Here is a 14,824-nt window from a genome sequence, read left to right on the forward strand (position 1 = left end):
CTAAATGACTTCTTCAAAGCTGAAGAGTTGTAAAAAAGTAATGGATTATCCAGTTGGAGAGGGTAATGGAGGGGCTTGGCAGAATAGAAAGTAAGGGGCAGGTCGAACAAAGAACAAATATCTCATGGACGCAAGACAACTCTAGAAATAATGAGAGCATTCTGCATGAAAGAAGTGCTGAAAGTGGCATGGAGGTGAGATGGCAGACTGTGTTATCAGAAGAACATAGGTCGGTGAATGCTGGAAAGATTCAGGAGGTCTGGCAGCATCTGCAGAGTTAAGTCTATTTCATCTCCCTATACATGCAGTCATATCTATTGGGTTTTTCCAGACTTCTCTATTCTTCTTTCGGCCTCTGCAGAATTTGGCCATGGTCAATGGTTCAGAGAAAGGAAAACCTAAGAACAAATGACAGATGGCCCAGTGTTTGCTTTGAGACTAACCAAGGAAACTGAAGAAATGTTAAATCCTTGTAAACAGAACAGATTTATACTATAAGTTCCCACATTTTGATTCCTTGTTTTCTCCCATACAAACACTCCACCTCTTCCCCACAGGGCCACCTGTCATTTGTTCTTCAGCTTTAAATTTACTTCCTAATAAGACAATCTGCTTTCTTACCTTCATACCACCTCGTTATTCCTTAATGCTATCATTAACATGCCAGTTGTCTCGTGGCCCTGACGTCTTAGTCAATCTCTCCTGTGTGTCGACATATCGCTGGCTTTCTATTCTACCTCATCTCCTCCGCTCCGCCGCACCGCCCCCCCCCCCCTCCCCTTCCACACACACACACACCCGGCCACACACCCCCTCCCTCCCTCCCCCACCTTTCCAAGAATCGCGTCCATTATATTTCTGTATCTCTTCAGTTCTGAAGGAGAGTTTTGTTTCTCAAAACTTTTGCTCTATTTCTTTCTCCACTGGTGTTGCCAGACCTCTTGAGTTTATCCGATATCTCATACTTTATGAGATTTATCATGATTTTGCCGTACCTGCGACCGAATAAAAGTTGTGTTTTGCACAATTCCATGATAAATGCGAATAAAAACACAGCCCTAAAAACAACGATGCATTTGTTTTTCACTAACTAATGGCCAGTGCGATTGGAAATATGCAGAATTTTCTCCTATTACAGGTTATTATTCTCAGATCAAAACTTTGTAATTTTAATTGTTTTTAGGAACTGCAAGATATTTCGGACTAAAAGGAATATGGAACGTTTTGCCCCAGTGCATTTTGTGTTCATAAGGACAATGGGTCGTCCTTATATTACGGCAATGTAGCAACTGAAACTATTATGCAAGATACTGATGTCCAAAACGTATCAGCAGTGCTACACCAATATTATTGCAAGAGAATAAGAAAAGGGAATATCGATCCAGAGAAATAAAGAAAATACTTCACTCAAGAAACCCACGAATACCATTGGAAAATACCTCATTTGGTGCAATTGGCATATTATAGCAACGTAGATTATGGACCATTGCTAACATAATGAATGGTTTACATATCCTTCAAGGCGCATCACCGAAACAGGCCAGCTAATGTATGTGATGCAAATTATAAATTACGCAGACTGCATAAATTTGATTTTGACCATCTCTCAATTTTCATAACTTGATGTAATGCGGACATCCTGGTGCTTCCTCGGCGAATAGACATATTGAAATTGACATTAATATGGCATTAATTAGTGACGTGTTCGGGATCGAGGTATTATGTCCACGTTAGACTCAAGGGAAATGTTTATGCATCACCTTGTGTCTCAGCTTGGACAAAAATAGTCACATCCGCTTGAAGGATTTTTGTTTCGTTTTGTGGTGCTGGAAGACCTTTGAAAATGCATATATGTATACCTAGGATAATACACCGACAACTCTTCTAACTGAAATATAATGTCTCTTGGGCATAGGGTAGAATTTAATAGCTTGCATCTGACCGAAATTTGTGGAAGAAGCCAGCAGTGACGATCGAAATAGGATGGCCACAGGATATTTCAGGAAGACACACATTTACTTAGGGAGAGATCGGCATAGGACAGATGACTTTCAACACAGCAAATTTGGTTGGAATAATGAGAAGAAATTCAAGTTAAATGCCACAATGAAAAGGAGACGCGGACAGAGAAAATTCTGGATATTACCCTCTGTGTGAACGGAAGTGTGAATCTGACAATGTTGGTGAACAATTTGATTACAAGAGCTTCCGACATTTTGACTGTTGAGATAGAGGTAATCCAAAAAAGATGAAACAGGTGTCCAAAATTTGTGCGCGTTTGTGTCATCTTTTGAAAACTAAACTTTTTTTATGACAGGAAGTATTGGAAGAGGGGATACCACAATTCGACGAGAATCTTTCAATTCCAGAATGAGGGAATTGTTTAATATTGATAGATTGGACAATCCAGAATTGTTCAATCAACTGTCAGAATAGCGACAGCACAAAAAGAGGCCATTGGCCCCGCCATGTCTCTATTGGCTCGCCTTCAGAGCAATCCAGCTAGTGCCATGCACCCACCACCCCACCCCCACCGCCCCTCCCCCAACCCCCGCATCATGTAGTTATGCACAGTCACCCTTTACAGGTTATCCAATTTGATCTTGTGAACCACAATTTGATTGTCTCCACCAGATTCTCCGACAGCGCATTCTATCTTCTAATGCCCAGCTATGTCATAAAAACGCCCTCCTGTCATCACGGTCTCTTTTGCTAATTGCCTCAAAACTGTGCCCTCCTGTTCTCCACCATTCCACAAGTGGCGTCAACAAATCCTAACTTACTGTCCTTAATTGCGCGACATTTTCCAAAGTGACAGATAATTTAGTACAGAAGCATTCTCGAATTGTACCCAGAAGCAAGTTAACCTGCAATTGCTGGACTTGACTTGATATCCTTAAAACATGAAGTGATAAATATGTGGGGGCGATTGAAGGTCAAAGGCGACAAAAGAATAGGATTTGATGCAACTTAGGATGTCTGCCGCAGAAATTTGTGAAATGTGTGCTTATTGAGAAAGTGGGAGACGAGCCGGAGGATCACTTAAATTGGCAAGCCCAAAGACCTTAAGTACATTGAAGTTTAGGGCCTTGCAGGAGCTGAGGCCGTTCCACTCTGCAGATGTTGGGGAGATGGAAGTAAGTGATCGTTCTGCTGACATAGATTCGTGCTTGAAAGAAGGAGGCGGAGGCGCAGTGGCATTGCCACTGCACAGTAATCTATCAAAGCAGGGTAATGCTCTGGGCAACCAAGTCCGAAGCCGGATCTTTAAATCTGAGTGCAATAAGTATTATTTTGATAGTAAACGATTCCTGTAAAAAAAAAAGAAGGAATTATTTGGTCATCACCTAGTGCTTACTTCAGATCCACAACAATGTGGTCGACTCCTCAAGCCACTTTGATGATGCGCACATAGGGTTGGGCGGAAAATGTTATCCCAACCAGGGATATTACTCATGACACCAAAAATAGTCCCAAAATTGTGACTATACCAATCATAAAGAACTTGGGAGCTGCCGACAAAATCCCAATGGGTGAGTTTTCAAAGGGGATAATAGAATGGTCACCTAATTGCATACTGATTATCGTTTAGACGGTGAACTACTGAAATAGGTGTTACGATTGTTTAACTGGATATAATCCCTTAAATTAATTAATTAGCATAACGTCTAGGCGGCTGATAAATTCGAAATGTGAGCGTGGCTCGCCTATACTGCAAAATAAATGTTCTCCTTCATTGGCAGCAGTATAGAATATAAAATGTCAGGATGGAATGTTGAAATTGTATAAGACACTGGTGACGCCACAACTAGAGCATTATACAGTTCTGGTCACCTTGTTGCAGGAAGGACGTAATTGCCCTGGAGCGGGTGGAGAGGAATTTTACAAGAATGTTGGTAGGGCTAGAAAAGTGTAGCTGTGAGGAAAAATTGGAAAGGTTGACGTTATTTTCCTTGGAACAAAGAAGGCTGAGTGGTGATTTAATTGAGGTGGACAAAATTATGAGGGAGGACATAGAGTGGACAGGATAGAATTGTTTCCCTTGGCGGAGAATTCTAGAACCAGGGGACATAGATTCAATATAAGTGGCAGAAGGTGTAGAGGGGTCATGAGGAAGAACATGTTTTGTACGCAGAGGGCGCTGCTGTTTGGAATTGATTACTCAAGTTTATGATGAGGCAGAGCCTCTGAACTCGCTTAGAAAATACCTAGAAGTGCACTTTAATTGCCGTAAACTACATGGCTATGGGTCCGGTGCAGGACTGTGGCACTGGAAAAGGCACTTGCATATCGTCGGGCTGGCATGGATAGGATGGGCAGAATGTGTCTTTCAATGCCTGAAATCAATGTCTATATGTGCCAGCGTTTCTGCTGTTTACGTTATCTACATGTTTGCGAATTTGAACAGTTCTACTGATGCTAATTTAACAGTTTATATAATGCAATTTTAACATTCCGGTAAGGATCTTATGAATTCCTTCATAATTTGAGGTGCCAGGAATTGAATACAGTATTCCACCTGATCAGGGTTTTATGAAGTTTCTTTTTACAAAATCTCCTTTGTTTGTGTGCACAAGATCCTTCAGCTCAATGAATTTGAATCTAAAATGAATACATCGCTTGTTTAATGTCACTGCAGCCTAACGTGAGCAGTGTTTAAATAAAATATGCTAATGATTATTTTTATCACTATGTTTGTCTTTGTTGCGCCCTTAAAATTGAAATATTTAGGATGGTCTATCCTGTCTGAATTTATGTAGCTCCACAAACACTCCAGAATATCAACGACATTCATGAAAATGCCCGCTTGATTGCCACCCATCCGCCTTATACTTGCATTCCCTCCACCAGCGACACACAGTGGCAGCAGTGTGTGTCATCTCCAAAATGCACTGCAGTAACTCGCCTCCGCCCCTTGCACAGCACCTTCCAATCCCGCGAGCTCTGTAGCCTTGGAGGACAATGATAGCGGATGCCTTGGAACACCGTCAACTGCAAGTTCCCATTCCAAGTCACTGGCCATCCTGACCTGGGATTATATTGCATTTGTTCCCTGTTGCCGTGTAGAAATTCAGTACCTCGCTCACTAACACACCCTGGGGGTCCCTGCACATCATTGCCTGCACAGTTTTAAGACGACAACTCGCCATTATCTCCTCAAGAGGCATTTTGAATGAACAATAAATATTGTCCTTGCCAGAAGTGCCCACATCCCAAGTATGAATATAACATGAAACCCTCTTTCGAACTTTGTTAAGTTCTATCATATGAGGCGCATGTTAAGGCCAGATTCAGAGGATGAGACGAGACGGTCAGAGGATTCAGGGAGGCGACCAAACATGCAAAGATGTGTGTTTAATATTTCGAAAAGCAACGCCAATGACTTAATAATTGGATGTCTTAAAAGAAATTGACCACGTCCCTTTAACACGTTCTTCAAACGGGAGGTACTTGGCGATGTTTTTAATTTGTATCACTCTTTCTTAAAACATTTGTTGGCTCCTTGGCAAAAGCTCCGTCGTCCAAATATGTGCAGGTTGGGGGAATTAACCATGGTAAATGCGCGGGGTTACAAAGATAGGGAAGTGGGGAAAACCTGAGTGGGATGCCCTTTCGAAGAGTCAGTGCAGACTCGGTGGGCCGAATGGCTTCTTTCTGCACTGTAGTGATTATATGTTTATCCGTGAGCCTCTGTGTATTACCAGGTGACACTTGTTTTTTTTTAACAGAATAGCTGCCACAAAGCGAATGATTGTTATTTATATAATTACAATTATATTCTCATATATCCGTATGTCTCTTAACACTACTTCCACCCTGTCTCTATCCACTTTTCTAAATTATTTTCCTAATTTATTCTGTGGGATTTTCAAAATTTCACACAGTTGTTTCCTGATTTTATCTGAGGGAATCAGTTATGCTTTGATCCAATACTGCTTATCTCGAGCAAGCAGCACTGAGAAGCTTGAGTCTCTATAAGAAATGACTTATTTCCAAAACCCACAAAACTGACAGCTTCCTGCCCGCAATAACGGATCGTATACAACAGCAGGGGCCTATCCCTTTCGAATGGGGTCACCGTGGAAGCAGCCCTGCTGTCAGTTAGTTGAAATGAAATTAATCTGCCTCTCGGCTAGAGCAAATGAAGATCATTCTCTTGTTGGGATTTTCCATTTTACTTGGATCGAATGGTTCACAGGTCACACATTGGTACAAATTATTTGATTTGATTTGATTGATTATTGTCACGTGTATTAGTATACATTTTAAAGTAGCATTTCTTGAGCGCTATACAAAAAAGAATATGGTATTTAGAGAAGGAAAGGAGGGATTGCAGAATATAGTGTGGGCTATGGTGTAGAGAAAAATTAAGTTAACGCGATGTAGGTCCATTCAAGTGCCTGATAGCCGCAAGGAAGAATCTGTTCTTGATTCGGTTGGTACGTGACCTCAGACTTTTGTATCTTTTTCCCGACGGAAGAAGGTGGAAGGGGTGCATGCGGTCCTTAATTATGCTGGCTGCTTTTTCGAGGTAGTGGGAAGTGTAGGCAATGTTAATGAGTGGGAGGCTGGTTTGAGTGATGGACTGGGTAACGGCACAGAATTACAACGTGAGAATGAATTGTAATAAAGAGGAAACCAAGCAAAACTCAAAAACATGAGCACAAAATTCTCGCTCGCATCCGGTTGGGAAAGCCTTGTTTTAGATTACTCCAGAAGTGGAGACCTCATCTCTTCCGGATGTGAAGCACCACTGCGGCAAAATGGAATGTCTTGAGCTGTATTGATCCCTCTACCCAAATAACGGGGAAACTAATTTATATCATCATTCAATTTCTGTCAGTGGAGAATAGTTATGCATCAAGTGGCTGTGACACTTCCTGCCTGTGTAACGTTACCTCCAAGCCAAACAATGTATCCATGTTAGTCTCTAACACACTTTGCAAGATCCTGAAATGTACAACGCAATATACACAATAATATTCAATTCTGGGAATGGAGATAATGGAAGCAATTGAGCTCTCGATTTTGATTTTGCTATTTAAATATTGAGTAAATTACTTGATATTTTGCAACTGACGAAATTCTAAGCATTTCTTGAATAATGCCAGAAATACGACTACTTTTGGAAACTGACTTCTACATCTTACCTGCCAATGTTGCTGACAGTAACAACTTACTGGAACCTGTGCATAATGTCAGTGGTTTGAAAGAGCTCCCTAGCGGTTAGGAGGAATTCCATTCTAGGTGGAGGATAGGTTCACATAATTTCATTCTGTACGCTAACGAGTGGGATTCTGTACTTGACGAGGGAATTCCCAGTGAAACATCATACTGCGTGTTTGCCCATCTCAGGCTGTCAAAGGCCTCCTGAAACCGGCATCACAAACGTACGTTTCTTGTACCATAAAGACAACTTCGCCTGTCCGAGACAATTGGGAAAACCGCTGTCATTCTGCACTTCGCATTGAAACTCAGCAAGGTTACATAAAATCTACGTTTTGTCACGGTAAGCATAAATTGCACCTCCTGTATGTACATGGTGCATAAAATTACGTTACTTACCGTGGACTCCAACCCCTGCCTGCGTGCGTCGTTTGTCGCAAGATGTCAGTTGCAGAAAGCAGTTTACTAGCTGTCCCTCCGCCATGCACTTGTGAGTGCACCGAATACAATCTCGAAGGAGTGGGAGGGATCTGTGGATGACACGCGATGGGGGGAGGGGGGAGATACTGTTCGTGCTTTTTTTCCTCCACTGATTCACGTGGTTTTCGGTACAAAATTCTTCATTCTACTCGCCGCATTCCATAATAACGTTGACAAGGATAAAACAGCATTCAGGAGGATGTTTTCTGAATTTTTGAAAGGGATTAGAAGGATTGAAAATGAATCATTATCAGTTTATACAATAAATTTGATGAGCTGATTCAACAAACAAAATATATAATGATCATTTAGGAAGTAGATAACTGCAAACGCACAATAACATAACTATTAAATAATTAAATTACTTTCGGAAAATATGAAAAATCGTTTTAACCTCATAGAACAGCACGTATGGGCAGTACGGTGGCACAGTGGTTAGATGAGCAGGTAATGTAGAATAGAAACGGTTAATGGGCGCGGTTTTGTGGATAGGTCGGAGGGAATGGCGAGAGCTTCTTTTGAATGTTGGTGCAGAATCGATATACCAGCAATTAAAACAGTATAATATGAAGGGTACCATTCTTAGCAGTGTAGAGGATCAGAAGGACCTTGGGGTCCGGGTCCATAGGACTCTTAAATCGGCCTCGCAGGTGGAGGATGCGGTCAAGAAGGCGTACGGCGTACTAGCCTTCATTAATCGAGGGATTGAGTTTAGGAGTCGGGAGATAATGCTGCAGCTTTATAGGACCCTGGTTAGACCCCACTTGGAGTTCTGCGCGCAGTTCTGGTCACCTCATTACAGGAAAGATGTTGAAGCCATTGAAAGGGTGCAGAGGAGATTTACAAGGATGTTGCCTGGATTGGGGGGCATGCCTTATGAGGATAGGTTGAGGGAGCTTGGTCTCTTCTCCCTGGAGAGACGAAGGATGAGAGGTGACCTGATAGAGGTTTACAAGATGTTGAGAGGTCTGGATAGGGTAGACTCTCAGAGGCTATTTCCAAGGGCTGAAATGGTTGCTACGAGAGGACACAGGTTTAAGGTGCTGGGGGGTAGGTACAGAGGAGATGTCAGGGGTAAGTTTTTCACTCAGAGGGTGGTGGGTGAGTGGAATCGGCTGACGTCGGTGGTGGTGGAGGCAAACTCGTTGGGGTCTTTTAAGAGACTTCTGGATGAGTACATGGGATTTAATGGGATTGAGGGCTATAGATAGGCCTAGAGGTAGGGATATGATCAGCGCAACTTGTGGGCCGAAGGGCCTGTTTGTGCTGTGGCTTTCTATGTTCTATGTTCTAAGACATTTAACACATTACTGGAATACTAAGCGAGCCAAATCCGAATATTAACGTGGTGACAAAAAAAACGCTGTTCAGAATGTCTTGCGTCAATTTTGTAGGAAGTTAATTCGAACCATAGAATTCCTATGGCGGAGAAAGAGGCCATCCGGTCCACCAAGTCTGCAGCTACTCTCGGAAAGACCATCGCACCCATGCCTCCATTCCACCCTAACCCCGTATCATCTCGGCATTTAGCATGGTCAATCCGCCCAACCTTCACATCTTTGAACATTGTAGGGTTATTTATCATGGGCAATCGACATGACCTGAAAATCTTTGGACACTAAGGGGCAATTTAACATAGCAAATCCACCTAACCTGCACATCTTTGGAGAGTAAGGGAAAATATACCATGGTCAAACCAGCTAACTACTCATCGGTGGATACTGAGAGACACGGTGGCACAGTGGTTAGCAATACTGCCTCACAGCGCCACCAACACAGGTTCGGATCCCAGCTTGGGCCACTGTCAGCGTGCAGTTTGCACATTCTCCCCCTGTCTGTGTGGGTTTCCTCTGAGTGCTCAGGATTCCGCCCACAGTCCAAAGATGTACGGGTTAGGTGGATTGGCCATGCTAAATCGCCCCTTAGTGACAGGGGGACTGACTATGGTAAATGTATGGGGTTACGCGGAAAGGGGCCTGGGTGGAATTATGGTCGGTTCAGACCCGATGGCCCAAATGGTCTCCTTCTGCACTGTAGGATTCTGTGATCTTTGGACAATAAGGGGAAATTTACCATGGTCAAACCACCTAACCTACTCATCTTTGGATAATAAGAGGCAATTTAGCATGGCCAATCCACCTAACCTGCACTTCTTTGGACAGTAAGGGGAAATTTACCATGGTCAATCCACCTAACCTAATCATATTTGGATACTAAGAGGCAATTTACTATGGCTAATCCACATAACCTGCACATCTTTGGAATGTGGGAGGAAAACTGAGAACTCGTAGGAAACCCACGAAGGCACAGCAGAAATATGTAAAGGCAGACAGCACCTTTAATGGATTCTAATGGGGTGGCACGGTAGCACAGTGGTTAGCACTGCTGCTTCACAGCTCGAGGGACCTGGGTTCGATTCCCGGCTTGTGTCACTGTCTGTGTGGAGTTTGCACATTCTCCTCGTGTCTGCGTGGGTTTCCTCCGGGTGCTCCCGTTTCCTCCCACAGTCCAAAGATGTGCGGGTTAGGTTGATTGGCCATGCTAAAAAAAAATTGCCCCTCAGTGTCGTGAGATGCGTTGGTTAGAGGGGTTAGTGGGTAAATATGTAGGGATATGGGAGTAGGGCCTGGGTGGGATTGTGGTCGGTGCAGACTCGAAGGGCCAAATGGCCTCTTTCTGCACTGTAGGGTTTCTATGATTTTACAGTTCTGGCCTCCTTAGCAAAGAAAGTATTGACTTGCCAGAAAGGCAGTTCAGTGGCGGACCTCAGAACCAATCCCTAAGTTAAGGGGGAAAAAAACAACATAGCAGAAAGTGATTCTTATCATCAAAAAAAAAGCTGTCTCTATCAACATGTTCAGATGGTTTCAATTTCCGAATGATTGAGTGTGTGCCTGTTCGCCCAGCAACCAGATAATTCCTGTGAAAGTAGAAAGTCTGACAGAACCGTTAGGAGATTAGAAGCTGCAAAGTGCGTCGTGGCGGGTAAGGCAATAATTTATAATTCTCAGCTCCTGACATTACGCTTACATGCATGGAGCTTACATATTTAACACTTTCCTAGGAAGTTCCAGTGACATTTCAAACGATGACTGTAATTTCACTTTACAAGGCAAATTTCAAAACGATTTGCACTGGAATCAGTAACTTTTACTCATCCTCTTTGCGAATTAATCAATTCCCTCCATCACTTTCGCCCGACGCGCTTTGATTCACTGGCGGAATTGAGGAAGCACGGTGTTGCGTTTCAAGGGACAAAGAACAGAGAAGAGAAACAATCCTGCAACCAGTGAATATTTTTAATTGACTGGCAGAAGATTGACTGACCGGTAGTTGTGAGGTCCCTAATTGAAAATTCCCATCTCTGCTCCTTGTCAGTGCACATTAACGCGTCACAAACTTTGACTTGGAGTTAGAATTAGACATGGAAACCCGTGTGGCAGAAAATCACATGCTTACGGCTGTTTCTACAGAGCAAAGACGTGGAGCATAAACTCCATGCGTTTACTTAGATGGGGTATGATCAGTAAATGGGCAGATCTCACCAAAATTGGTGATGTGGAAAAAAACAATGAGGACAGCCTTAGAATAAAACACGATACAGACGGCGGATCAAATGGGCAGAACAGTGGCAAATTGAATTGAACGTTGAAAAGTATGAGCTAATGTATTTTGGGAGGACTAACGAGGCAACGGGATACATACTGAATGGTAGGACTGTAGGAAGGACAGAGGACCAGAGTGAACTTGGGATGCACGTCCATAGATCCCTGAAGGTAGCAGCACAGTTAGATAAGGTGGTTAAGAAGGCATATGGGGAAACTTGCTTTTATTAGCCGAAGCATAGAATGCAAGAGCAGACAGGTTATGACGGAGCTGTATCAAACGCTCACTCTGCTGTAGCTCGCTCTGGTCGCCAAATTATGGGAATAATGTAATTGCACTGGAGAGGGTGCAAAGGATATAAGTTCAAAGATTATACATTGGTGTCACAAGTCGCCTTACAATGAAGTTACTGTGAAAATCCTTAATGTCGGTTGAGCTGGAACGATTCCCCTATGGCACGGGGTTGTTTAAGCTGGAGTTGTTTTCCTTAGAGCAGAGAAGGCTGAGGGGGGAACCTGATTGAGGTGTGCAAAATTATGAGGGATTTAGATAGGTAGATAGGAAAAAACTTTTCTCCTTAGTCGAGAGCTCGATAACCAGGGGAATACATATAAGGAAAAGGACAGGAGATGTCGAGGGGAATTGAGGAAAAACGTTTTCAGCGAAATGGCGGCGGGAATCTGGAACTCGCTGCCAGAAAAGGTGGTAGAGGCGGGAACTCTCACAACAATGAAGAAACGTTTCGATGAGCACTTGAAACGCCACAGCATACAAGGCCACCAGGGACCCAGGTTCCAATCCGGCCTCGGGTCAGTCTGTGTGGAGTTTGTACATCCTTTCCGTGTCTGCGTGGGTTTCCTCAGGGTGCTGCTGTTTCCTTCCACAGTCCAAAAATTGTGCGGGTCATGTTGACTGGCCATGCTAAATTGACCCCAGTGTCAGGGGATTAACCGGATAAATATATGGGGTTATGGGAATAGGGTCTAGGTGGGATTGTGGTCGGTGCAGACGAGGTGAGCCGAATGGCCTCCTTCTGCACTATCGGGATTCGATTATCCCTATTCCTATCTACCTATTCTATGATCGGCGAAAGGGCCTCTTTCTGTTCTGGAAAACTCTGGATCTCCATGGATAGAAAGGTCTCCCAGCTAAACGTCGATTGCGTCACTGAAAGATTCAGAATAAGTATTCAATCAACTTGTTGAACTAACCTTTGTATTTCTCATTGCTGCTCACTGCCATTAATGTAAGGCCGGTATAACAGATTGGAAAGAGCACTCTCCCTTCTGTGAAACATGCAGCTGTGCAACATGAAGGCTGTGAGAGCCTTCAACAGAGAAGGATTGATGCTGAATCCTTCTTCCGTGCAGATTGAGTTTTGTTTGGTTCTTTGTGATCTGTGAGTAATACAATGTGCAAGAAGAGAATTACGGTGGGATCAGGAAGCGAGGCACATATTATCCTGGTGTCTGCTCCCGCCGAAGACCTCTGAGCTCCAAAGCATTTCAAATTGCTTTAACGAAAGTCGTGAAATAGACGATATAGCGGCTGTGATAGTGACTTTCAAGTTGACAAATCGGAATTCGGGTTTGTTTCCATGTTTAATTATAGCATCGTATGACTTGTTTTTTTTATGGGGCAGGGGGCCACTGTCTTCTGTTCATCGATCTTCAGTTACTAAGCTTGGAACGTCATTGTTTTTATGGGCGTCACTGGCTGGCCAGCATTCATTGCCCATCCCTAGTTGCCCTTGAGAAGGTGGTGGTTAGCTGCCTTCTTGAATCGCTGCAGTCCACGTATTGTGGGTTGACCCACAATGCCGTTGGGGAGGAAATTCCAAGGTTTTGAGCAAGCGACGGTGAAGGAACGGCAATATATTTCCAAGTCAGGATGGTGAGTGGCTCGAACAGCAACCTCCAGGTGGTGCTGTTCCCATGTAACTGCTGCTCTTGTCCTTCTCGATGGAAGTGGTTGTGGGTTTGAAATTTGCTGTCTAAGGATCTTCGGTGAATTTCTGCAGTGCATCTTGTAGATAGTACATTCTGCTGCTATTGAGCGTCAGTGGTGGAGGGATTGGATGTTTGTGGAAGGCGTGCCAATCAAGTGGACTGTTTTGTCCTGGATGGTGTCAAGTTTCTTGTGTGTTGCTGGAGTTGCACCCATCCAGGCAAGTCGGGAGTATTCCATCTCACTCCGGACTTATGTCTTGTAGATGGTTTGAAGGCTTTGGGAAGTGAGGAGGTGAGTTGCTTTGGAGCTCAGAGGTCTCCAGCGGGAGAGACACCAGGATGATATGTGTCTCTCTTCCTGATCGCACGGTGAGTTGCTCACCTTAGTATTCCTAGCCTCTGGCCTTCTCTTGTCGCCTCTGCGCTTATGTGGCGGATCTAGTCGAATTTCTGGTAACCCAAAGGATGGTATGAAGGGGGATTCAGTGGTGGTAACAGATTGCCTCTTATTGGTGATGGTCATTGCCTGGCATTTGTGCAGCGGGAATGTTAAGTTAAAGTGTTTATTTTCCCTCACGGTTCAGTCAGTAAGAATCAGTGGTAGCGTCGTTACAAAATGGGCTCAGAGATCTCGAGTGGATAATATTCTAAAGTCCCCATGTAGGCAAGGCAGGTAAGGGTGACAATTTCCATTCCCTAATGAAGCAGATGGGGTTTTACGACAATAGTTCTGTCTTTGTTATGTTTCAGTTTTAGTTTATTAGTCCAAGTGTTAAACCCTTGCACCCAGAATACGGTGACGCAGTCATCAGCAATGCTGCTCCACAGTGCCATGTACCCGGGTTCGATTCTCATCTTGGGTTAGCAATCACAAATCAGCAATCTTAACGCCACATTGGTGCTGGATGTGAAACGCCAAGATTTGTTGACTATCCTTACTTTCGCTTGAACTGAATCTCGTGCCAGACCATTATAGAGGAGAGGTAAGAGTCAACCACATTGCGTTGGGTCTGTAGTCACATATAAGCCAGAGTAGGTAAGGATAACAGCCTTTATTCCCTAATCAGATATTGTTTTCAGTTCTTTTCAGTTCTGGATTAATATTCCAAGTGCTATGCTGGAATTGGAACCCTGGCACCCAGAACATTAGTTAGGATTTCTTAAATACGAGCCCAAAGACATCATCACTATGCCACCGAATCCCTGACTGTAAACATCCGCTGGCTGGTCATTGACTAAAAATTGAATGATCTGGCGGCACAAGCACTTTGGCAGCAAGAATACGTTCGTCGCTCCGAACCCTGCGGCCGCCAGCTCGCCTCTTGACTCCCCAAAGCCTGTCTACAAGGCACACGTTGAAAACGTGATGGGTTACTCTCCACTTTGCCTGGATGAGAACAGCTCCCACAACACCAGAAAAAAATGACACCATCGAGGGCAATGAAGCCCGTTGAGCGGATTCCCATCCAGAAGCATTCACTCCCTCCAGCACATAGGTAGATTGACAGCAGTGTGTAATGTCTTCAAAATTCACTGCAGTAACTCACCAAGGTCACATTTGCAACAGCTACCAAACGCAGGAGCATAACATTTGGAAGTAAAGGGGCAGCAGCCGCATGGGG

At 43.8% G+C, this 14,824-nt stretch overlaps 1 protein-coding gene across 3 annotated transcripts in view; it reads left to right on the forward strand.

The window, feature by feature from the left end:
* LOC144493892 (uncharacterized) overlaps positions 1-14,824 on the forward strand; it is an 86,534-nt gene that overhangs the window by 70,513 nt on the left and 1,197 nt on the right. For 2 of the 3 annotated variants that reach the window (XR_013497805.1, XR_013497806.1), the window contains one exon: positions 1,184-2,234. Coding sequence is in view for 1 of the 3 variants with exons in the window: in XM_078213478.1 (XP_078069604.1) it covers positions 1,184-1,207 (24 nt within the window). In the remaining 2 variants the exon portion in view is untranslated. Of the gene's footprint in view, positions 1-1,183; positions 4,674-14,824 lie in introns of those variants that run through there. The other variant, XM_078213478.1, reaches the window with a different exon arrangement.

Source organism: Mustelus asterias, chromosome 5, assembly GCF_964213995.1.
Source record: "Mustelus asterias chromosome 5, sMusAst1.hap1.1, whole genome shotgun sequence".
In the NCBI taxonomy this organism is placed as follows: Eukaryota; Metazoa; Chordata; class Chondrichthyes; order Carcharhiniformes; family Triakidae; genus Mustelus; species Mustelus asterias.